The 26,230-nt window shown below is 40.2% G+C and overlaps 1 protein-coding gene across 2 annotated transcripts in view; it reads left to right on the top strand.

Annotated features, from left to right (window-relative positions):
- Nucleotides 1-26,230, top strand: part of FMN1 (formin 1) — a 362,087-nt gene that overhangs the window by 187,137 nt on the left and 148,720 nt on the right. For both annotated transcript variants that reach the window (XM_012728639.1, XM_004687569.2), the window contains one exon: nt 11,107-11,194. In XM_012728639.1, the coding sequence (XP_012584093.1) occupies nt 11,107-11,194 (88 nt within the window). The remainder of the gene's footprint in view (nt 1-11,106; nt 11,195-26,230) is intronic.

The following is a 26,230-nucleotide window of genomic DNA, read 5'->3' as shown; positions in this document are numbered from 1 at the left end:
TGTGTTTCTGACTCTGACTCATAATTTTGGGTTGGCTTTATAGGATAAAAGGAAAGGAAAGTGCCTTTTCACCTAGTGTCCTAAAGCTCAAAAGAGTTTTGGTTTTCAAGTGTTGCTACATTAGCCATAAGGTATGTCCATCCTTGCTGGAGCAAAAATGTAAGTCGAGGGAAAAGACTTGGGGCTGGAAGTCAGACCTTGAGTGACTGGCAAATGACATGCCAGTGCTTGTTGTGTTCTTATTATCAGAAAGTGTCTTGTCTAGGTGAGTGCATCTCGGGGTCTGCATATGTGTGATTCCAGTCAGGATGGATCACAGTTGACGGATGATGGTGAGTAAATATTTGTCATCCTGTTGCTCTGTTTGCATGGATGACTGAGTGATAGAGTATCTGTTGTGTTCACCTCCTGTGGTAGATGTTCAGTGAGAGTCAGGAGCACCATGAAAACTAATGGTGGGGGCAAGGTGCTGGGTAATGCATCCAAAACCTAACAGAATCTTGTAGCAGTTTTAAAATAAATATGTATGATGCTCTTTCATTTTTCCTTCCTTACTAAGATTTCCTGGAATCATCATTTCATGTTTGCGGCAGGAACTTCGTAAGTCTGTGGAACTTATGTCAATGGCTGTTAGCCAGAAAGGGAACAGAGTAGGATGACTTTGGTTGTAAATTGTGTGTTTTATATCAAATTAAGACTGTGTGTGAGGTAATTCGAAGTGATGTATGGCCATAAAAGGGAGGGAAAAAAAGTGACTTGAGGTGTCTTTAAAGAAGGAAGTGTTTCTCTTTATGTTCTGTCACAGACTTTGCCATCTATGGAGGCCCTGTAAAGTGAGTGTCCACTGTCACTCGCTCTTCACCCTCTGAGCTGGAGTGGGAAAGAGCTAGGTAATTTGCATCACGATACACTTAAATTGAGAGCCATCCATCATTTTTGATACCTTGAATGCGATGATTATCATATCAAAGACATGCGATGACATTGAAGATAATAACTTTTCTGTTGCCCATTATCTCTAAGCAGCTTGGAGTAATTGTTAGCATGTGTTCTCTTCAAAAGGCCAACATTATAAATTTCTGGAGAAAAGCTCTATTTGAGCTACCAAGAATATGAAACTGGGTTCAATATTAAATGAGAAATTATATGGTTGAGATGGGTTTTATAAACTCTGTGACGTAGAACCCTGGTGCAGTGTGGCTCTCTGTGTACCTGGCATTGGCCTTGTAGGAGAAGGACATCCTCTTAGATTAAGAATATAGCTTTGACGGCCCTCCCTGGTGGCACAGTGGGCTAAAGCACAGCACTATGAAGTGATCCACAGTCAATGCAGCACGAGTGATCCCTAGTCAGGGAGGTGACCCACATATGGCACAGTAGACCTCTCCTGACCTGCCCGCTGCTCCCCTCAGCAGTGTATTTCAGTACAGCTGTCTGTACTGTTTCCCACTCTGTTGCTGGTGAATCCTCTTACCCTGCACATCTGGCCTGTACCCCGGGTCTGTATGCATAAATAAATCTTTCATATATATATATATAACTTTGAGAGAGGACTCCATGGAGACCAAGAGAAAAAGGCACATTTTCAGCTACTTAGCAGAGAAAAAACTCTGTGAATCAGGGATTATATAAGCAATAATGTGTGCCTGTGCACGCATATGTTTGTGTTTGTGTGTGTGTGTGTGTGTGTGTCTGGCACTTTGTGGGGCCAGTAATTATGAACATAGTGACACATTCATTTGCAGTCACCTGGCTACTCCAGGTGTGATCCACACAGCAGGCAGCGCAAGCATCCCCCTAGGAGCTTAGTAGAACTATGATGATCTCACCCCTTGTATTAGTTTCATAGGGCTCCCGCAAACTAGGTGACTTAAAACAAAAATTTATTGTTTCTTAGTTCTGGAGACCAAAGAGCTGAAACCAAGATGTTGGCGGAGTCCCACTTCTTCTGAAAAGAATAGGGGAGTCCTTCTCTGTTTCTTCCTAGCTTCTGGTGCCTTGTTCCCCATCTTAGTTGTTCCTTCTCCTGGGGTGATAGAACTCTAATCTGCCTTTGTCATCGCCTGGCACTCTGCATGTGTGTTTCTATGTCTGCACATGGCCATCTTCTTTTAAGGGCACCAGTCAGGTGGGATGAGGCCCCAGCTGGTTCCAGTATGACCTCATTTTAATGAATGACATCTGCAATGACCCTCTTTCCAAATAAGGTCCCATTCTGAGATATTGGGGCGTGGCATTTCAGATTATTTTAAGGGGAATACAATTTAATACCAAACAGGTTCCATCCCGTACACAGTGCATGAGAATATGGATTTCTAATGAGGTCCCTAGTAATTCATATGCACATTGCTGTAAATTCATAACTGCTCTACGGTATTTACAAATTTCCTAGTGTCTCTTCTAAAATCCTTCAAGGGTTGTCCCTACAGCATATAGAAGTATATAAGTTGGGGATGTAGTCATGCAGTTTACTGTATTGCCATCAATCCTAAAACAGAATAACTACTTTACCCTGCTGTTGATGGTTGAATGACAACTACAGAATAAGTTCCTGACTTTGGGAGAGTTGAGTTATGCTGGTTGAAAGCCACTTAAGAGTGTACACAGTTGAATTTTTCGGAGTTATTCTGAGGTCCTGAGGTTTAGTGGGACAGTTGAATTTTTCTGAGTTATCCCGAGGTCATTACCTTCTCTCCCAAAAAGAGTCCCTCTTTCCTTGTATATTCTGACCTCTGTAGTTTAGCTATCACACCATCAATTTCAAATGCAGAGTCTTGGACAGTTTCGTTTGTGTTTTGTTTTGATGCCTTAGCCAAAGTTGGGTTCTTTCCTAGTCTTCTGTTTTCTTTTTCATTTATTTTTCTGCCATAACCCTGTGTTCTGTTGCTTCTCGATCAGTTAATTGTCAGTGCAGTAGAATTGTTCCACATTCATTACTGGCAAGCACTCTTTAAGAGGCTGTCAGTTCTAAGAAATTATAGGATGTCATTGTCATTTGTACCTTTGTGTGATGGTAGTTCAGTCTGTTTGAAGACAGGCGATGAACACAGAGATGGCTCTTGTTCATTTTCTTTCCTGAGTCTCCCTAATCAATGAGAAAATGCATGTGATTTTGTTTAGGAGTTTTCTACACAACACAAAAATGTCCAAAACCATACACCATCCCATTGTACCCCCTCCTCCTGCACAGCCACAGTTTTTACCTGCTGTGGCTTTCTGAACAGAATTCACTGTCCCAAAAGCCAATAAAAGGGTTATTCTGTCTCATCAGTAAGGGAACAAGATGCCAAATATATTCTCAGATTCAGGACAGAAAGACAATTTACTTTTTCACATTTCTTGGTGAAAAGCCTAAATCCTTCAAGTAAACTTCAGCTGAGCAATTTTATGTGTTCCCAAAAATAAGGCCATGGAAGAGATTCAGACCTAACAGTTTGACAGAACAGTAATGCTTAGTTTTCCTTGAAACATTTAGTGGGACAGATTATCAGGCTGTGTGTGGAAAGCTTACTTTACTGGCATTATCAGGCCATCTGATGGAGGCCCACTGCTCAGACGTATACCCAGCCATGCTGGTCACCAGAAACAAGGGCTTGTTTGCACCACGTCAGGTGACATTTCATAAAATGGCACCATGGAGCCAGCCAACCAGTACACTAGATGTGATACCAAAAAAATGGGCAGGGGATGGAGATCTGGAGAAGAAGGGAACAAGGAACCTGAGTCAGCATTTATTTTCCTGGGCACCTGCCAAGAAACAGTTGCTTATTTCCAAGGAAGCACTCGTTCTCCCTGAGGAGAGAGAGCAAGATAAATGCCAACTCCTGTCCTGTGGTTCCCTTCCAGCTGGCCCTGGCTCCTGGCACTGGCTGCAAGCAGTTGCTTACCTGTCCCATCTCCAGCCCCCACCACACTAGAACTGGCAGGGAAGATACAAGAATAGTGACAGCTATGAAGTAGGATAGTCAGTTGCTTCCTCCCAGGATTAAAAAAAAAAAATTTTTTTTTTTTTTTGGTGTATAAAGACTACCTCCATGGGTTAACATGGAGGCCAAGGCCTCCTGGCCTTGTATCATCTTGTGCCGCTCTTGAAATTTCCCTTGGGAAACTCTTACTCTGTTCTCCAGATTATATTTCTATTACTTATAAAAATTTCCAATTTGGGTAATGTGAATGAATGACAGGAGAGTAAACATTAAACCTCGGGATTCTCACTCCCAGAAGATACTGTACTCTAGTTCAAACCCCTTACTAATTTATTATTTGGAAGAATTCAGAGTAAAGACAAGCCCAGGCTTCAGAATCTGGTAGCCCTTTGGATAGGTGCCTCACTGCATCTCTAATGGAGAACTCTCCTTACCTTCCAACGTATTCCACAGGGATGTCTTGGAGATAAATGCAACAGTCATTGTGAAAACACCTTGATCCCTTTGGAAGTCAGTGACTTAAAAATGCAAAGGTTGGGGGCCCTCCCTGGTGGCGCAGCGGGTTAAAGCACAGCACTGAGAATCTAAAGAGGCTTCCGCATGAGTTCAATTCCTGCCTGCCCGCCTGCCCCAGAGGAGACCACATGGCGAGGCAGACCTCTCTTGACTCGCCCACTGCTCCCCTCAGCAGTGTACTTCTTCTATCTGCCTGTTCTGCTCCCCACTTTGTCTTTGGTGAAGCCTCTCGCCGCCCCTGAGCCTCTGGCCTGTACCCCAGTTCTGTATGCACAAATAAATAAATCTTTAAAAAAAAAATGCAGGCCCTCCCTGGTGGCGCAGCGGGTTAAAGCACAGCACTGAGAATCTAAAGCCGCTTCCTCATGAGTTTGATTCCCGCCTGCCCGGGAGGTGACCGCATGGCGTGGCAGACCTCTCCTGACCCGCCCGCTGCTCCCCTCAGCAGTGTATTTCGTTGATCTGCCTGTTCTGCACTCCACTCTGTCTCTGGTGAATTCTCTCACCCTCCACATCTCTGGCCTGTATCCCAGTTCTGTATGCACAAATAAAAAAATAAAATCTTTAAAAAAAAAAAATGCAAAGGTTGTTAGTAGATAAGTTAACTTATCTTTCATAATACATGCACCTTATATCAATCTCTTCTTCCCTATAGTTTTGCATAGTAGAGTTTGGGGGCCATTGATAAGAATAAGCAAAAATTACCTCTGATCAGAAAGCACAAAAATAGTGTTAGTGTTTTTGCAGAATTTTGCTTTGGAAAGCCAGATTGCCTTCTCTGTGTGTATTCCCTCTGTGTATTCAGCCTCTCTAAGATAGGCAGACCGTCTAGCATTTATACTATTGAGTCGAAAAAACATCTTGCATGTAGATCTTTGATAGATGTCACTGTCATGAAAGGAATTATCTCCTCTTACACATGGATCCTTATTTAATTTGCTGTGTGTTTATTTCAGTGTGTGTGTGGGGGGGGTGTGATTCAGAAAGAAAAGGCAGCAACTATCACATGCTTTCATAAAAGATGACATGTATGCCTATATTAATCAGTGTGAGCCTGTTCTCCACGCACTCTGGCTCCACTGGAGATGAAAATCTGTGACTGAAAGTTCACATGGGAAGACTCAGCCAAAGAACAGAATGCCCAGTTCACCTGGATTGGGTTTGAATGTGTTATGTGTCTAGAGAAGGTATTGGTGTAGGAATCAAGCGTCTTCCTTTTCAAACAGGGAGGCCTCCCTGGAAGAAGAGGAGCTCAGTGATTCTATTTTGTCACTGTACCAAACTCATTTGGCTGTTCAAGCACCCAGCATTCTTAGTCTCTCCAGACCATTTTTATTTTTATTTTTATTTCTGACCCTGTCTGCCAAGCTCAGGCTGAAAACTGAAGATATATATGGATTTTATGTAGATGTGAAAATCTCACTGGACCTGGAAGGAATTCTTTCACAGTCTGTCTGGCAAGATTTTTGTAGCTGAGTAGTCAGGGTGTGGTTTTTCCAGTATGGCAAATCTGTCTCCCCATTTCTGTCTTAATTCTTATTCAAAGAGGCAGGTTTTTCTAAAAATCCACATATGTAAGAAATAACAGTAATTTGGACACACTGGTGGAGGTACAGGTTTAGAGCGTGTGGGGTGTGGGTCTGCCTTCCCCCCCGTCTTGAACCTGGTGGGAGAGAGAACTCCTTAGGGGGTGGAGTAGCGCGCATGTGTGACGTGCCTAGGCCCAGCATGCGGCGGGGTCTGGAAAGGCTTTTCCTTAAACTAGGCATGTCTAATAGGGTTTAACGCAACCTGTGAATTTGCCCTGTACAAGGTCAGCTTGTAGGTCGGTGGAATGCTGCACAAATTGCTTTCTCCTCCAGACTGTAATTATACCTCAGAGAAGGCCACTGGCTTCCAAGTTCAGCTGACTCCAGATAGGACTAAGATAAACTGAAGGCTTGCTCACGTTGCTCAAAAAAATGATCTTTAAGAGGCTGATATAAAGCATCTCTTGTTTTTTTTTTTTTTAAAAAAATGATCTAGAGGTTTATGAAGGAGCTTTCTGTAGGAGATGGTGAGACCAGCTATTGTCTGCCTTCTCAGGAAGAAGAAAAAGATTGTTTGAAATGGAAGCATGAGTAATTTGACTCAGACATAAAGTAAAACGTTTTGGTGCCAAAAGTTAATGCTAGAAAATGATTTTGAGGATTATAACAAATTAAGTCATATGTACATGAGGACAAAGAATGAAGAATGAGTATTAGGATTTGTCATAGATTAAGAATAGGATGAAAAGTGTAGGTTGTCTTTACAATTAGCAGAGGTAGGACTGTATTTTATTTGATGACAGAAGATAACTACAAATGTATGTGCATCGTGTAAATGTAGCCTTAATAATTTCTTAAAGTGTGAGCTTTCTCTTCTGAAGTAAGCACTCTCCCTAAATATCTGGGCTTCTTGGATAACCCAAGACAGAGGATAAATTAGGCAACATTTACAGGTTTCTTCAATGGTAATGGTGATATGATCCCAAAATTTACTTCAAACAGTGAACTTACTGGATAAGCAGATTTTTTTATTTTGTATTTTTACTCTCTCATAATTTTTTTTCTGAAACATTCTCAGTAAACAGCCTGGAAGTGGGCTCTTTTTTCCAGTAATCTACATGGATGGAAGTCATGTTGGGAGCCTTTGTGCATAATTCTGGCTAATGGTTCCACATAAGCATGGAAACCCATGCATTTGATGTATGTGTTATGGCACTATGGGCTTCCAAGGATTCAGGGATCCTACCAATAGCCACCAATCAAATGTGGACTGGCCATATAGTCTTCTACAATGTGAATTCCTGCTGGCTGGAATTAATGCCTCTTCCAAATGGAAAGAGCCCATTCTACCTGGGTTACCAGAACATGAGTTACATGTTCATTTGGGGTTTGTCCTCTGCAGAGTTTATTATCTCTTAACTATGCTTCCTGGAGAGGTTTCCTCAAAAATGAGAACCTGGACCTTTGTTTCCAGAAAAAGGTACTGAACAGTCACTCTGGGGGGAGGATTCAAATTACTCAGAGAAAGACTGCTAAAAACAACCATCTCACTTGGAAAAAAAAAAGCCAATTTTCAATAAGTCCTGATGGTGTAAGTCCCCTGATGGTGTAAGTCCATGATTAGTAATAAGAACTATGTACTGGTCTTTTTCCCATTTCTGCCACAGAGCTCCCAAAATCCTTGGAAATTCCTGAGTGAAGAGAGCTGCAAAGTTGTCTCTTATTATGTGAATGAGGTGACTTTTGGAAACACCTAAGGATAAGGGTTTGTTGCCCCAGAATTAAAGGGTTGGAAATTTCCATCCCACCACCTGACCTCCAGGGAGGGAGTGGGCTTGGAAGTTGAATCAGTCCTAGTGGCCAGTGATTGAATTAACTGAGCCTATATCATCAAACCTCCACAAAAAGCCAAAGGACAGTGTTCAGGGGGCTTCTGAGTTGGTGACTCCAGGGAAGCTTTGGGAGAGCGGTGTGCTCAGGGAGAGTGAGCTCCATACTGCCTCTGCCTTGCTTTCTGTATCTCTTCCACCTGACTGTTGCTGAGTCATACCCTTTTATAGTAAACTGATAATTTGTTAAATAGAGTCTTTCTCTGAGTTCTGTGAGCTGCTCTAGCAAATTAACATCTAGCCAGTTGGTGAGAATAAAGGTGACAACCTACAGTTGTCATTGCCTTCTGGGGGACTGCGGGGTGTAGGCAGTCTTGTGAGGCTGTTATTCCCCTGTGAAATCTGATGTAATCTCTAGCTTGATAATGTCAGAATTGAGTTGAATTGTAGGTCAGTAAGCTGATGGCTGGAGAATTTCCTGGGAGTGTGGGGTTTAGCGCCCCCCCCCAACATATACATTGGTCTTGGAGGCAGAACCCAAAACACCTGACATATTAGGGATCAATACCTAAGAACAGTTAGAAAACATGTTAAATCACTCACCTGCAGCCGACTTAACATGAGTTTTCCCTGAAACTAGCCTTTGACTTCACATTGAACAAGGATGTATACATATCTACCTATGTACATATCCCTCTCAGCGCATCACTGTAGAAGTTTGCTTTTTGTGAGTGTTGTTAAATTAGGCAGCTTTGGTGTGATGAGTCAGGGCAGCCCTAGACATAGAAGGTTGATCTCCTGAGCTTTTGTCTTCTACTGTCACAGATTATGATGCCTGTCGCTTTCCATAGCTGGCCTAGGAGCCATGATAGCTCAGCATGCTAGAGTTAAAGGGCAATTATTTTTGTGATTATACAATTTTGAGATTATGGTTATAATTCTTAGTTTCATTTGTTTCTTTAATTTTGTGATTATAGCTATAATTCTTAGTTTCATTTGCATCTTTAATTAGATTGTTACACTGCTTGGAACCTTTGATTTAAACCAGACAACTTTTAAAATTAAATTAAGATAGCACAGAATAATAGTATAGTAACAAGCATAATGGTTGAAGAATGGATTGGTGCTGATTAAATTTTTAAATTAATATGTAGCTTAATGTAATTTTGCATTTAAAATCCTGTGGTTATTTTTTAATGCCTTAGTTAAATTTCCTACTCCAAAAAAGGGAAGACTGTTAAATATCTGACAATCACAGGCAATTTGGATTCTAAACATTTTCAAGGTAATGATTATGACCACTCATTCACACTGTCTAATAAGTACATATGTAAATAAGGCAGGTATAGGTGATTTTGGTGAGTTTCTGCAAGGGTGTCAAGACTAATGGGAACAAGATAATCTCAACAAATGGTGCTGGGAAAATTGGATATTCATATATAAAAGAATGAAATTGGGCCCTCCCTGGTGGCACAGCGGGTTAAAGCACTGCACTAAGAAGCTTTAGCCACTTCCGCATGAGTTCAATCCCCACCTGCCCTACCCCAGAGGAGATCCACATGGCGCGGCAGACCTCATCTGACCCACCTGCTGTTTCCCTCAGCAGTGTACTTCGTCCATCTGCCTGTTCTGCTCCCTGCTCTGTCTCTGGTGAATCCTCTCACCTTCTGCATCTCTGGCCTGTACCCCAGTTCTATATGAATAAATAAATCTTAAAAAAAAAAAAGAATGAAATTGTACCTTTATGCTACACATAAAAATTAACTCACATAGGTTAAAAGCTTAAATATAAAATCTGAAAATATAACAATCCTAAAGGAAAACAGTGGGAGAAATTTCATAACAGTGGGAGAAATTTCATAACAGTATCAAAGCACAGGCAGCAAAGGCAAAAAGAGACAGATATCGAACCATTCCAACTCTGTCAAACTAAAATGGTTTTCTGTACAACAAAAAAAGCAATCAAAGTGAATAAGCAGCCTGTGGGGTGGGAGAAAATATTTGCTAACCAGGTCTAATAGTCAAAGGTATTAATACCCAAAATATATAAGAAACTCCTACAGTTGAGTTAAAAACAAAACTGAAGGGCATAGGACTTGAAAAACATCTCTCCAAAGAATACTTACAAATGGCCAGCAGGTGTATAAAACGATGCTAAATATCACTAATCAACAAGGAAATGCTTATCGCAACCACAGTGAGATAACCACCTCAGAACTGTTAAGATGGCCATTATGGAAACAAGAAGACAGTAAATGCCAAGTGTTGGGAAGGTTATGGATATGGAGAAATTGGGACTCTGGTGAATCTTGTCTTTTCTTACTCCAGTGGAAAAACAACAAAAATCTAAGCCCGTCTACTTGACAAAGAAAAAAGGAAACAAGACAACATAGAACAAACATCCATTCATCCATTCAGGATCCATTATGTGCCTACCATTTTACTGGTTTTGAGAAATCCAGGATTATTCCACAGTTAAAAACCTAGGTTTCCACAGTGAAACCTAGAAGTATATATATTAAAGGTCTAGTTAGAGGCAGAGAATTTGACACAAATAGGGAAAGAATACAAGTGTTTTGACTTCACAGATGACTACCCCTCTTTTGAAGAAGGCAGCAGAGATTTTTAGAAAACTCTTGAGGTTTAGTTCCACTAAATGTATCACCTTATTTATTAATACCTGCAGTTATGATGTAATTCTCCAAAACAGGGCAATTTCATTAAATAATAAATCTGTGTGAAGAACAACTTTAACCGCTTTACATCTATGATGTCATTCGATGTGTGAGATGTTCAAGTTGCATCATGATGAGATTAAGAAACAGTGTCAGAACCAGTGAGATCACAGTGCTTGTCAGCCACTCATTAGAGTACACAAGAAGATTGGAGGAAATGCAGTGACTTGAGTGGCAACATTGAGACTATCCCAGAAGAAGTGGAGAAGTTAGATATCAAACTGCACATGAATTGCAATTGCAACTTAGTTGAGACATGTTTGAATAAAAAGATCAGAGTAAAGTATAATAAAGATTTCAGTGCTTAATTAGACCAATAGATATCTTTCCTTTATTTTCTAAAATTTCTATAATTTTAGCAATTTCTACTTCAAAAGAAAGTATTATGAAATAATGTGCCTATAGCATTAGTTAATCAGTATCTGAAAGTCTTTTTTATTTTAAATGAAGTGACATTGTTCTATAAGATTGTATAGGTTTCACATTATAGCTTATATATCAACATCTGTATGTTTTTGGTCTGCTTCTAAAGAGTTCATGGTCATTTGTACTTCTGTTTTTTTTGTTTCAGATCATCAAGCTATTGGATGGAAAACGATCTCAAACTGTGGGCATTTTGATATCTAGTTTGCATTTGGAAATGAAGGATATCCAACAGGGTAAGTAATTACTGTCACATTTTCCCCCAACTTTTAAAACTCTCAGTGTTTTATTATGAAGAATTTTAAGCATAAAAAGATAGTATTCCATAGTGAATCCCATCTATCTGGTACCCAGATACAAAATCATCAGCTTATTCTAGCTGATCTCTACTCATCAGTTAAATGATAGTATATCATTAAAAAAATACAAATACATTTCAAGCATAATCCAGTGCCATTATCATGCATTTAAAAACATTTAAATGCATAATTTCTCAGTATCATAAAATATGTAGTTCTAACTTCCCTGTTTATCTATGTACTCTCTATTCATTCACTTGCAGTTCATTCTAATGAAGTTTCAAACAAATTTCATGCATTGCCTTTGATGTCTCTCAAGTTTCTTTTCATCCAGAAGTTTTTATCCTTTTCTTCCCTTTGTAATTAGTTTCTTTTTTTTTTTTTGAAAAAAAAAATCAGTTTCTGTAGAATTTCCAACATTTTAGATTTTGCAGATTATATTACCATGTTTTTATTAATTAATGTGCTTTTGACTCCTGTGAGTCTTGTAAACTATTAGTTTGGTCTCTATATAACCTGGATGGGGAAGAATACTTCTTTAATGATATTGTGTATTCTATCAAGAAGTATAAAGTAATCTAGTTTCTCTTTATGATGTCAGTAGTAGGCATTAATGATGTTTGTCCAGATTCACTATTTCTTTAGAAATTTGCCAGATAATGACATACTAATCCCATCATTTCTTCTTCAGTAACTAGAATACTTTTATGGTGAAACAATTTCTTTCTTGATCCATTCTGTTATGATGTTATTTCTTAATCCCTTCTTAATTTTCAAAGGCGACTGTATCAACTTGGTTATTTTAGGCTTAATTTGAAGTAAGAGCCATTTAAAGAGAAGGAATGTTTCTTGTAAACATCTTTCTTAGCCTCTAAAAAGTAGACCAAAAACCAACTTACCTTTTTTGAAATCTGTGTCTTACATAAAGCACTATTCCCTCTTCTCAGTAATCAATTAAATATAAATCTTTGTTTTCAGAAGTCACAAGTAATATTTTCTGAGTGGTAACATAATATCCTGTGGTGGTGTCAGTAGGATTGAGCATGGACTTAACAGCGAAGTACTATCAGACTATGCTGCCCTTCAGATTTCAGTCTGTGTTGCCTATTTATTTGACTCTAGTACACAGCAGAATAGTTGCAGAGGTCCTTAGCTGAAAGACATTTGTGATACTTTCACACATTGCCTTTCCTCTCAAAGAGACTCTGTGAAGGACTTAATATTTTGCTTTATTGTAAACATTAAAAATTCTACTAAAAGTAGAAATTCCACTAAAACTAAAAAAAAAAAATTCTGAATTACATGGCAGAGTATTCAAAGAAGTTAGTTTTCATATTTAAGTTTAAATAATAGAACTGGATACATCAATGAGAATAGTAAAAATCAGCAAATTTTCCCGTGGTTTCTTTGAGCTAGGGGCAGAGGGTCATTAAAAAGGTTAACTATTGACATTTAGAAGAGACTCTTAGAAAAAGGTCTTCAGTGACTTTAGGTGTTAGATCCTATAAAGAACCAAGTTTCCATACATTCAAGTCAGGAGAATATGGTGCTAAAACAAAGAAAAAAATGAAAATGTGAAACATATCAGGGTGAGAGAATATAGTCTTCAGACAAGGAGATCAACTTCTATGATACAATCATTGAAATTAGAAAGGGATTATTTGGGTATAGAGGTAAAGTCTTGTCCTAAACAGTACTGGTCATGAGTCATGTGAAAACTAGGTATGCTTGTGTCCTCACCAAGATGTTCAGCACCATGGGTATGGCCATACCACCTGAGACATCATCCATTTCCTGTTAGACACATCCTGCTGTAGTATTTCATGTAGCGACATGGATAAGAGTCCTTCAGGCTGTGTGCTATTCCGCTACCAATTCAGGGCCATAAAACTTCCCTGGGCATTCTTGCCTTGTATCAATGTTCATTGTGAGCTGAATAAGAATTAAGTTCCCCCAGAGCTTTTCCTGTCTTCTATTCTGGACCAGAATGTGATTACATGAAGCAGAAGTGAACTTTCACTTTAGCATTAGAAATGCCAGTAATAGCATTACAGACATTTAGAACTTATGGGTGCCATTTTAGTCCCTTCTCCTCCTTCACACTCCTCCACTATCTACCACAGGGTTGACTCTTAAGTTCTAACAAAAAATTCCCCACTACATGTCTTCATTTAGTAATGCATTCCAGATGAATATGGCAATATAGTCAGAGCTTAATTTTTCTTTAGAATCATTTGATTGACAGTGGCATCTGAAGGTCACTTAAGAGCCCAGGCTGTGTCAGTTACATTTCATTTTGAGTTCATGACTGGTTGTGAATGGAATGCACTTGGCCTTATGTTGTCATCCTGATGAAAGGAGTCCCTGTGCTGACGTTGGTCGAAAACATTTGTTTGAATGTAGGAGGGTGGGGGGAGCTGCAATGAGATCTGACTGTGGTAGGCCATTTGGCAGCCAGGCAAGGTCATACAGTGCATCAGCCCCAGTGAAGAACCCCAGTTCAGAGTCTATGCTTCAGTCTTTCAGCCATCTTTGTCAGTACACAAAAACAGAAACTCTAACTTGCATTTTCTACACTCACAAGGAACTGATGTATAAACCAGAAAGTTGGTATATTCACTTAGAGAAGAGAATATCCTTTTGCCATGATGAAAATATTTGTAGTACCTGTTTATTAATTCTGCCATGTCACCTGTCTCCTCTTGGCTTTGTATATGTTTGCCCTGCTGTTTACCTCCTTGTTGAGACTATAGATTAGTCACCTAAAGATAATAGTATTGGGTATTTCAGTCTGTGTTTGATGTTGCAAGGATGTATAACTCAGCTTTCAATGATTTAATTCTTTTTTTTTTAAGATTTATTTTTTTTTAAGATTTATTTATTTATTCATACAGAACTGGGGTACAGGCCAGAGATGCGGAGGGTGAGAGGCTTCACCAGAGACAGAGTGGGGAGCAGAAGAGGCAGATTGATGAAGTACACTGCTGAGGGGAGCAGCAGGCGGGTCAGGAGAGGTCTGCCATGCCGTGTGGATCTCCTCCGGGGCAGGCGGGAATTGAACCCATGAGGAAGTGGCTTAAGCTTCTTAGTGCTGTGCTTTAACCCGCTGGGCCACCAGGGAGGGCCCAAGATTTATTTTTTATGCACACAAGAACTGGGGTACAGGCCAGAAGTACAGGGGTGAGAGGGTTCATCAGAGACAAAGTGAGGACCAGAACAGGTGGATGGATCAGCGGGCAGGACAGGAGAGGTCTGTTGTGCCATGTGGGTCAGCTCCCTGGCCAGGCGATCCAGGGTGCAGTGTCTGTGGCTAGCTTTATAGTGCTGTGTTTTAAACCTTCACACCACCAGGAAGGGCCCTCACTGATTTAACTCTTTAAAAGAAACCTATTGTCCTTGTCTGTAAGGTGAACACTTGTCCATGACCCTCTAGACACTACCTATAATATATGTTCAGGAAGTGGAAATTGGGAGCTTTATACCTCATGATGTTACCAAGAAAAAAAAAAGCAGAGCTGGCATTTGCTCTTTTATGTTGTGTTGCTTTTCTTTACTGGGAATATCTACAATATTTAAGCATTATTTACAACTACTTGGGCTCATGTGTAATGTATAAAAAATTATTCAAGAAATGTTTGGTGAATTTCATTTGATTAAAAGGGCAACAATATAGACTAGACCTTAGACTAGATAGACTCCAAATGTCTTGTATTCTATTCCAGTGCATTAAGGCCTACCTTCTTTCTTCCTGCCTACCTATCTTCCTTCTCTCCTTCCCTCAGTAAATGTGTACTGAATGCTAACTCTATGTTAGGCACCAGGAGTTCTGCTACACATAAGATTCAGACTCTTAACATTCTCAGAAGGACCCAGGCTGGTGGGAGAGATGGGGACCAGCAGTCCACAATTACAACTGAATTGATTGTAAAATAACTGAGACCAACATCTTGACCCTTCCTATAAAACTTAAGATGAGGGCCCTCCCTCAGCAGGTTAAAGCATACCATCCCTCAGCAGGTTAAAGCACAGCACTAAGAAGCTAAAGCGACTTCAGCATGAGTTCGAGACCTGCCCCAGAGGTGACCCACATGGTACGCAGACCTCTCCTGACCTGTCCACTGCTCCTCCTTCATCAGTCGGCCTTTTCTGCTCCCCACTCTATCTCTGGTGAATCCTCTCACTGCCCCTGCTCCTGTGGCCTGTAACCTAGTTCTGTATGCATAAATTAACAAATCTTTAAAAAAACAAAACAAAACTTAAGATGAGCCCAGGTCATTACATGGAGGAGGAGTATTGCCAGTCAAGCAGGAACAGCATGTGAAAAGGAAGGATATCTGGGTTACCTAGATCCCATGGGAATCTGGACTGTTTGGGGACACAGGATTAGTAAGGCAAACAGCTTCTAACACAGGAAGGGACCTGAAGATCATCACACAAAATTTGGACATTTTCCTATCAATAACGGGGAGACAAAATGTAAGAGGTACGGTGCTACAATCTCATACAGGTTGTGAAAGACTGGCCTCCAAGGCCTTGCATGCTCTGGCCAAGTTCACCTCTCCTATTTCACTTGGCTCTGCCTTGGCTTCCCCTTTCACTGTCCAACCACAGTGGTCCTCTTTGATTCCTTAAGAAGACCATGTTCTTTCCTTTGACTGTGCCTTTCAATACTTGGCATGTTTTGAATGAACAGGACTGCATGTTCTCTCTGTCTGAAATGCTTTTCCACACCACTCCTTATGGCTCACACCTTTACTTTGTTAGGTTTCAGTTAAAATATTGCCTCAAAGAAGACCTTCCAGATTTGTTGTCCTTCCTTAATTTAAATTGCCCTGAGTCCATTTTCTCATTTTCTACATAGCACTTAATATTGTATTTGCTCACCTACTTATGACTTCCTTTATACCTAACACCAGAATATAAGTTCGGAGAGGGAGACTGCTTACTGTTATGTCCGCAGCACGTTATACTGTGCCTGGTACCTGAGTGACAGTTCAAAGCATCTGTTGAGTGAATAAACAATCATACTGAAAGTGGCTAAATCTGTTAGACAGGGATTGTGGTTGTTTCTATGATGAATGATGAGGGCCAGAACTAAGGCTGTGTCCAGCCATGGAAATGGAGAAGGTCCTAGACAAGTGCTGTTAGGAGAGAATTGTCATGGTGAGTCACCTCAGATGTGAGCAGTGATGGAGAAATCTGAGATGTACCTTGAGTTTCTGGTTTCACCAAGAATGTGTATAAGGGTACCCCCAAATTAAACTGTGAACAGAGGATGAGAACCATGGGTAGAAGCATAAAAGCAAGTTCTGTTTTGTTTGATTTGAGTGTGAGCTGACTAGCGACACTTACATTGAAGTGCTCGAAGAGCAGCTGAATTTCTAGCCTGATACTGAGTAGATAGATCCAGGTTAGAGATGGTGGCTATGGTGTAGAAAGGAAGCCAATCACTGCCTGACTAAAGGAAGAAGTGTGGCTTTGGAGGAAGAATGGTTTTAGGAAACTGGCCATATTATCCACAGCACTGTATTCAGTCCAAGAGAGACTGGATAAGTGATTTACTTACTTCTGGTTTTCCATCTGCTAAACTGAATGACTAATATTTAAAAGCATTTTGGCATCCTTGGACACAGTGACTGCCTACATGATTGCAAATTAGTGTTTTCATTCCACGTTAGTGATTTCCTCTTAGTCTTTTCTCAGGGGAGATGGAAAATTGCTGTTGACTCTTTTTGATATAAACCTCTGTGTGCATTGCAACAGACTAGGTGCCAGAAACCTCCTGGCATTCATTTGGAATTTCCCGTACACTCAGAATTCATATTTATAATATTTAATCTGACATCAAAATAAAACATTTTTCAATTCAGTTTGCACTAGTCCAGAATCTTTGTTGGAAGGTCAGCTGCATCAAAGACTATGTTTAGGAACCTCAAATCAAAACACAAGAGAAGAGTGCTAGTTAGTTAGATGCTGAGTCTAAAACTCAGATCTGAGAGTACCCACATGAGTCTGTTAAGGTCTACACTAGTTGTCTAAAGCATAATAAATCTGATGTAACATCTGAAATTCACCATAAATTATGAAGGGCTTTGCTGGGGAATACTCTAACTTTAGCCTAAAAGGCAGGTGGGCTCCAAATATTTTTACTGTACTCATTTTCCAATAAAAATTTTTAGAGCATCCTTCCCAAAGTATGTTTTCTAAACACATTTTGAAAGGTGTTTTCTAAGAATCATAAGGTGTTTTCCAGTATGCACACATCATGAAAATGTGTGACAAAACTAATAAGCACATTATAAACCTAGGGAAAATATGAGTACAAATGAGATCAATATTTTAATTTTGATGGCTTTGGGTTGTCATTAGTTATTGTCTCAAGATCTAATTCATAAATTGGGTGAGATTCATAATTAGCAATACCAAATTTAAACCTATAATTCCGTCTCTTGAAAAAGTCTGTCCGTATAGTGATATAATGAGGACAACATTTTGTTAAATCTGATTGACACTGTCCTTGCTTTTGATTTGTTTCATGACTGATAAAGAGCTTATACTAGCAATTGAAGTGTCTGTTCTGCCATTTTCTTATTGTTGGTGAATTATCTTCAATCTGGGGTTTCTCTGCAGGAATCTTTTGAAGCCAACTTGTTTATTTTGTCAAGTTTAGTTAAAACCAGATTTTAGGATCAGAAAGCCTCCTTTAAGTGGGCCTTTTCTTCCCCTCCCCCTGCCCTTTACAATACCTTGCAAGTAAAATTAGTGAGGACGCCGTGAATGAAGGCATTAACACCCTATGTGTGACATATGATGGTGACCTGCTGCATCAGGCTGCCAGTGTCACACACTGACTGTGTATTGGCAGAGCTCAGTTGTTAAAAAAATCTTTAGGTGAGTACAAATAGTGGCTCTAATACTTCCCTTTCCTTTCCCACTGTTCTCTTCCTCCCTCTGAGTCTTAAACACCTGAGCAGCAGGGGTCCCACCCACCTCTTTCTAAACCATTGTACATTCCTTCACTTGAGGCCTGAGTCCAGAAAGCAGAGGGTGGCATTTCTTTGTACTTTACCTTCAGGCAACTGGCTGAGACCATCCAATCTGCCTGGAATGTAATTTTGGCTTAAAGAACCAGAACTAATGGAAGAACAGAAGCAGCTTAACCCAAACTGTTTCTCATTCCACTACCCTACAGAGAATAGAGGGGATGTAGGAGGGGAAGTCTTGTGAATTCTATGCTGTGTGCCCTTCTTTGAGGTTTGAACCATGGACAATTTTAATTGCACCTATAAAATGGCATCTAGGGCACCTTGAGGCATAGTACATGCCTGGACTTAGCCCTAAAAATTGGAACTTTTACTTTATAAAGCTGGGATTTTAACTTGATGAAATGGAGTGATTTTTGAGCTTTGGGGGAATAAATTTGATAAGGGTCTTCTTGGGCTGTTCACTCTTCACATCCCAGCCAGTCCCTGTTTACTATGGTTTATTTTCCACTTGCCTCCTGGTTCCATCAAAGCCCCAATTTAGGCCTGCAACAATAAACATGTCAGGATGGCAGGCATTGGCACTATAGGTAAGACTGTAAGGTATATTCCCTTCATTGCCCTTTTTGAAGCCAACTTGTTTATTGCAAGTTATATTTATGATTTTACATTTTTTTGTATATTATCTGTGTCTTTGCTTTCCCTTCTAGTCATTTCTGGCATGCAGTGTAAAATTGTAATTATTAATATCTTTTCCAAAAAATTGGACTTTATATTACTATAGAATTTTTCTGTTTCTGTTTTCTTTTAAGATAATGCCTTTTCAAATTCCAAGTTTCTTTTTTTATACTCTTCGCTATGATTTCAATGACAATATTATTTGAATAACTACAAATAATTTGTAAAGATTGAAGATTGACTATTTATTATACATACTTAGATAACAAATGAGAATTGAATTAAACATTAAAAATGATAGTTAAGGCCCTCCCTGGTGGCACAGCAGGTTAAAGCACAGCACTAAGAAGCTAAAGCCACTTGCGCATGAGTTCGATCTCCGCCTGCCCTGGAGGAGACCACATGGCACGGCAGATCTCTCCTGACCCACCCGCTGCTCCCCTCAGCAGGGTACTTCTTCCATCTGCCTGTTCTGCTCCCTGCTCTGTCTCTGGTGAATCCTCTCACCCTCCGCATCTCTGGCTTGTTCCCCAGTTCTGTATGAATAAATAAATAAATCTTTAAAAAAAAGATAGTTAAATAATATTGAAATTGTGGATGACTATTACACACAGAGGATAGTAGCCCTCTCCCACAGGGAGAGTACAGGTTAATGTAAAAGCATGATGTCATTTGGAGAGCAAGGTTTCTATAAAGAATATTGTGAATTGGTTCACTGATTTTTTTTTTTCTTCAGGTGGTGAGGGTTTTACTTGAAGTGAATTTTTTTTAATAGACTAATACTACAAAGGATAAAGGAAGAACAACCATGGCCTAGTAAATCTGATAATGGACTTGAGCTTGAGAAATCAAATGCTATGACTCTATTTTTCATCTGCACAGAGTGAGTCTGTTCTACTCGCACCTGCACAGATGTGCCAGTGTCCATGGGAGTTGGAACTTAGTGAGTAGAAGAGAAAACATGAGCCATGTTGACGAGAGCTTGGGCATTCTGAAGAGACCCGATTACAGAGCTTTTGCGGGAGGCAGTTTCTCTGTACCTTCTGTCGCTAGCCTCTGATTAGGTGGTTCTCAATCAGAGAACCCCTCCAGAACCCTCTCTCCCACCCACCTTCTTTTCACCTCCTGCCCATCTGCATCATGAATGTGGTATTCCCTCTCAGTTATGGCCATCAGAAGGTGTTCCTATTCTCACTTTCCTCAATGCTCAGATTCTACCTTCTTCGTCACTCCACATTCTTGCCTTTTCCATGGTAGAGCTTAGGGGGAGTTGGTTTATGGGAGTTTATTTATTGTTTTGTTCTGGAGTATGTTACCAGTGAGTTTAAAAAACCCGAAGCCACCTAGTTTGCTTTCTGTATTCCATTCTCTCCTCCTTACACATCAAGTCTTTATTGAGCTCTGAGAATATCAGTCATTTGAGCAAAACAGCTAACATTGTGGAAATAACTTCTTACCAGAGTCAGTCCAATAAGTCTTTGCTTTCTTGGGCTGAACCTACATCTCGTCCATTTGCAAAGGACTATTACCCACACCTACACTGCGTAGGGTATCATGTTGGCGTCTTCAAAAGAGTCAAAGAAGCACACAGTGAGCCTCATGGAGGTGGTTTTAAAAGGCAACGTAGCCCAAGCCTGGAGAAGCTGTCCGCGCTGTCAGTCTGCAGCATCTTCCACACCTTAGGCCACCAAATTTACTTTGGCTAAAGGAACAGACTAAGGAGTGTGCCTTGCCTACCTCAGTCCCTCACTGTTTCTTGCCCAAAGGTGCTCCTTCAGTCGAAAAGAACAGCTCCCTTAAGCAACTGCTTGTTTTGAACTAATTAGAAGCGTACAAACAGCAAACCAGTCATTCTTTGTTTATTTAGACATGGTGCACTTGGGGGAAGTGCTAAGAGCTAAAGATGGCTGCAGAGCCAGAGGAACTCCTGCCTGTTCTTTCTACTTTGCTGGGTCTGGTGAAAAGCCGTCTCCAAGTGGAGAGGGAATTTACCTCGTGTCAGACCCTGACCCTGTGCGCGTTCCTGAAGCAGGCACATAGTTTTTATGTGCGCCTGTTAGTTTGAATTTGTGATACGGATCTGCTTTTTGTCCCTGCTGACGGTTATTATATCTTAATGGGCGAAACACTACTCTAATGATCCTGGTGTATATAATTCTTGGAGTACAGAGCAGGCACCAGAGGACAGAGGACCACATAAAAATGTTTGCCTCAATTTCCCTGCAAAAAAGGGGCCCAGAAGCCAGACTTGACCAAGTAACAGATTTTTAAAGGTAAAGGAACCCAATAAAATTACCAGCTTTTCACAGCGTGTGTCTACTTCCTTTCGACATATTGTGAGGTGTAGGTGAAATATTCTAACTGAACTGACAGTGTGAATGGGGACAACTAAGGAGAGAGGGAGATAAAAGTAAAAACCACCAGCAATGATTGATATTGCGGTAGCAGTGAGTTGTTGGGGTCTCCCCTTTGTGGATTTGACACTTCACCTTTCTGACACCATGTGCAGGAGTGTTGGTATAATGAGCTCTGTACAGATGGGAACAAAAGCTGGGATTACAGGGAATTACTGTATCAGGATTTTGAGGTGTGCTGGAGAGTAGTGTAGGCTTGTCTTGTGCATGATGTGTGAGCGGCAGAGCAAGGGGGACAGCATGTGTCTGATGTTAGAAGACAGAAGGAGCTTGCTGATTCTTACTAACCCCCAAAATATTTTAATCAGTGACTGCCCTTTTTTTCTATGTTGTAATCATCAGTGAAATCAGTGAGTTTCTATAAGGGCTACTATATTTCGTGGTAAGCACCCTCAAAAATGGATTCTTGAGTATTTGGGACATAGAATTATCAGGTGTTAATTCTGGTTGTATGTGGAAGCTTTAGATTTGATGCTAGGAGGCACAATTTTGTATAAAGTCCTCTGGGTGTCATAGGACTTAGGCTTTTTTTTACTTTTCAGCTTGGACCAATAAACTAACCATCAGCTATGCTTCAGGATAGAAATAAGAGAAACTATTTGATTTTCTTAAGCTCATGGACTCAACCAGCTGATCTTTTGATAGGACATCTTCCATCTCCAAATTGCATCTTAATTTTTCATTTTTAAGATCTTTCCCTGTGTGAGGAGAGCCCACAGTAGGAGGCTCAGCATTGGCCCTCAATGAATCTGTCTACTTCTTCCTTCACCTGTCTTGTGCTTCTCCACATGAGTGTGTTTGGGTGTGTGTGGGGGAGAATCAGCTTATCTAGCTCTTAAATTCCTCTGTGGGTGGCCTAAAACTCTTGCCCCAAATGCTAGGCATAAAGCCTGGGAGTGGTTTGACACCCCAGTTTCCCCATCACTGGCATAATGTGCTGCCACTCTGTCCTGCCCTCCAGTGTCCTTCTTTGTCCATAGTACACATGTGTTTGCTATCTCTCTTACCCACTGGGATAGTATCTAAAACAGTTGCTCCAATTTTTTGACTTGCCCTGTATAACATAACTGTCTAATTTACTCCTCTGCTTATACTTGCTCAACACCTCCCTGTCTTACATCAAGGGTATTCCAGGCTGTTCACTGTGACATTTAGAATTCCACAAGTCCTTGCTCCAAACAATATTTGGAGCCTATCTCCATAGTCCCCTCAGCTGGTCTTCTCTACATTGTCAACATTAGCTACCTGCCATTGTGTAAATAGTCCTGAGCCTGTTTGCCTTTGCTGTTTCTACGTGGACTGGTTCACATGCTTCCAGTTGAAGTTCTCTGGTACTTATTGTAAATTTATAAATGATAGTTGCTTGGAACAATTTTGACTTAATTCATGACAAGTCACACATGCATCTTTCAGGTGCCTGTCCAAAGCTGTATAATATTGAAATTTTACTTGTAACTTTTTTCTCCGAAGGTAATGCTACTACTTAAAATATTTTGCAGAATGAAGGGAAAGATTTTCTGTTTAAAATTAAAATAATCATTGTACAGCTTCATTATTTGGAGTATAGAATATTTCAACAGGCAAGGTGTCTATACTGAATGTGTGAGTGAAAACATGGTTCAACAACTCTACTAAGGAAACCTTTGAACAAGAACAAATGAGAACAACCTTAACTCGGATACACCCTCCATAATAAAATATTCTCATCTGTCAGAAGCCAAATTTTTTTTTTAACACTTTATGTGCTTCAAGACCCCATCTTCTTATTATCAGAAGATGGTTTCTGGCACACAGTATAAGGATTCACTCATGGTATTCCTGTGACTACTACCCCATCCACAAACCTTTTTGTTACACCTAGGTTGTGGGGGTCATCAGTTTGCAGAGAAGTGACCCCGGACTACCGGGCACTCACTGTCTGGCGGGGGAGGAAAACTGTGAGGCAATGTATCATAGTATAGAATCTTAGGGCACTGTCTTCTCCCTGTGTACTACATGAATGTGATGCCATAACCAAAGAAAAAAGTGACGACTTGATGATATAAAGGTTAGGAGGTATGTTCCCAGGGTAGGAAACATTTGAGGTGGGCCTGGGAGGACAAGGTATGGGAAGGGAGGAGGCTGTTGGCATGTTTAGGAATGGGGAATGGCCCCATATGGCTGAACACAGGGTACCTAGGGAAAGGAGTAGAAGAGATTTGAAGTATAGCTGGAGGTCAGGCAAGAATGGGGCTTAACCATCAGACCAAGATATTTGGACATTATGTAATATTCAGATGAAGGATATCAGGTATTTTAGACATCAAGTAAGATGTTGAGTCCCATGATTTAAGAAAATAACTTTGGCAGTGTGATGAAAGGTGGTTTGGTGGGAAAGATGGAAATTAGATAGAAAAGGTTAACTTTCTAAAGAGAACCAAAGTTATTTTGTATTTCCCTTCTGACACTTGATTCATTGTTATCATTATTTTTTGCAATTAGAGTTATTTGAGCAGATGTGCTTCTTGTTAATAATGCTTCCTAACTTTGGGCTTTGAGCAGAGTTCTGAAGGAACAAAAGAGCTTGGTAGCAGCCACTCCTACCTGAAGCACTCAACAGTTCTGGCTAGTTTCATTTATTAGCATAAACTACTTGGTACTTGCAGTTATCTTTCACTAAGTCTTTCCAGATGTTAAGGAGATAAGGCACCAACAATCGTTAAGACACATTAAAAAAGCGCATCTTCGAAATCATAATCAGAGTCCATAGCCACCATTTGGAGCTCATACCTGGCTCATGTGCTATGCCGAGCATATATATCACCTCACTTCATATTGTCATTAAGTGATATTAGAACCATTTTACGGTTCTACAGAAGCTCAGGTGATTAAAGCTGCCATATGAGCAAGTAAGTTGTCCCATCCATGGTGATCACCTTCTGTACTTTGAACCTGTTTCCTACCAGGAAAAAGAAGCTTCATTTTGCAGTCACCTGTCCAGTGGCTGCTTTTCTCCCAGACATTCAATTAAGTGACTTATGCCTCGGAGAAGCCTGCATTGATCATCCTATTTAATATTGCTCAATTCCCTATTTTATTTCCTTCACAATATATCTTTACCTGAAGTGATTTCATTCGTAGCTTCCTGTCTGTCCTCTAAGCTCCTGTTTACATTTAATGTGAACTAGCACTTTGAATGTCTCAGACACTTTTAAGCCATTTTTTTTTAAAGATCTATTTATTTATGCTTACAGAACTGGGGTACAGGCTAGAGGTATGATGGGTGAGAGTATTCACCAGAGACAGAATGGGGAGCAGAAACAGATTACTGAAATACACTGCTGAGGGGAGCAGCGGGTGGGTCAGGAGAGGCCTGCCAGGCCATGTGGGTCAGCTCCCTGGCTGGGTATTGAACTCGTGCTGCATTGGCTTCTGAGAGCTTCATAATGCGGGTGCTTTAACCTGTTGCATCACCAGGGAGAGCCCCAATTTTTTTTTTAAAGACACTTTTGACTTATTTTTCATCAGACACTTCTAACTTTATTCTAAAATGTTCCAGAACTGTTTTAGAACAGTTTCTGGAACTTAATACACATTCAACAAATATTTATTCAAGGGATGGGTAAATGAATGAATAAATGTCTCCCAACCCCATGCTTGTTCTCTGGTCATGTCCCTCCTGGGTGTTCCCTTTGAGCTCCTGAACACCTCAGGGGCAACTGGCTCACCACCTAACCTGTCATGCTGAGTGTCTGAAACCCACTGATTAACTTCTGAAAACCAAATATTTGCTCATTAGAAAAAGAAACGCAAAGATCATTCTCTTCCTCATTAGATGACTTGCCTGTAATTACACACACACACACACACACACACACACACACACACGGAGAGTAGCTAGGAAGTATGATTAAATACAAAGGGAACATTTCTGATCATTTATTTTCAGAATCTATTGCTGAACTTTGTAGGAGGATATTAAAATTTTATGGAAAATAGGTGTCATTCATGAATATTTGGTCTTTTAAAGCACCAGACATTTATTTATTTTATATCTATCGATCACTATATATTTTACATCATTCTTCATTTTGTACATTTTTTTTTTATCTTGGTTGTAATCGCCGTGGACTTCCCACCACCAGTTCACCAGTGTGCCATCACCATAATCCCGTGTGCTCTTCCAATTTTGATCCTGTTCCCTGCCACCCCCACCGCCCCCCTGAATGTCTCTGGTTTATAGTTGTTTGTTGATGTTTGTTTTTACTGTATTGCAGTTAAAGTACCAGACATTAGTGAATTCAGGTTATCTCTACACACAAAAATAACAGTCCTGTGAGAGTTAGCGGTTTCATTCTTTCTTCAAGCTCCTTTTTTTTTTTTTTTTCTCTTGTGGTTTCAGACTGACCTTTTCAGAAGTGTAATTTTCCTTTGTCTCCGTGGAATCTGAGGCTAGTGACTGTGTCACCAGCATATTAACCTCCTCTTTTCTCACTCGCCCACATTTCTAGGAATAGCTTGCTGATTAACTCCTGGGTTAGAGAAGGTGGCCAGTGAAGGAATTTTAAGTACATTTCTCAGTGTTCTGTGAAGTTACATGATCTCAGCATAGTTAATTAACTTTGCAAAAATTGTAGAAGGGGGTTCATATGACTCTAAACCACAGAAGAAGCAAAACAATTTGAAAGCAACCTGCCCTTTACCTTGATCCCTACCTTCTCTGAAAACTGTGTGTAACACCAATGAAGAGAATAATGGTTGACGAGCAAAATTTTAAGACATTCTAAATATCACTGGTTGGTTTAATAAAATTAATTAGCCTGCCATGGAGAAAATTTACTAGCGTGCTGGTTAATTTCACAATGTAAAGTCATTGTGGGGAGGTGGGGTTGAGAGGACAAACCTTATTAGTTTTGAAT

The sequence above is a fragment of the Condylura cristata genome, unplaced genomic scaffold (assembly GCF_000260355.1).
Source record: "Condylura cristata isolate star-nosed mole 26May11 unplaced genomic scaffold, ConCri1.0 scaffold00023, whole genome shotgun sequence".
NCBI classification, from domain to species: Eukaryota; Metazoa; Chordata; class Mammalia; order Eulipotyphla; family Talpidae; genus Condylura; species Condylura cristata.
Note: the sequence above shows the minus strand (reverse complement) of the source record. Positions and strands in the feature narration are given on the sequence as shown.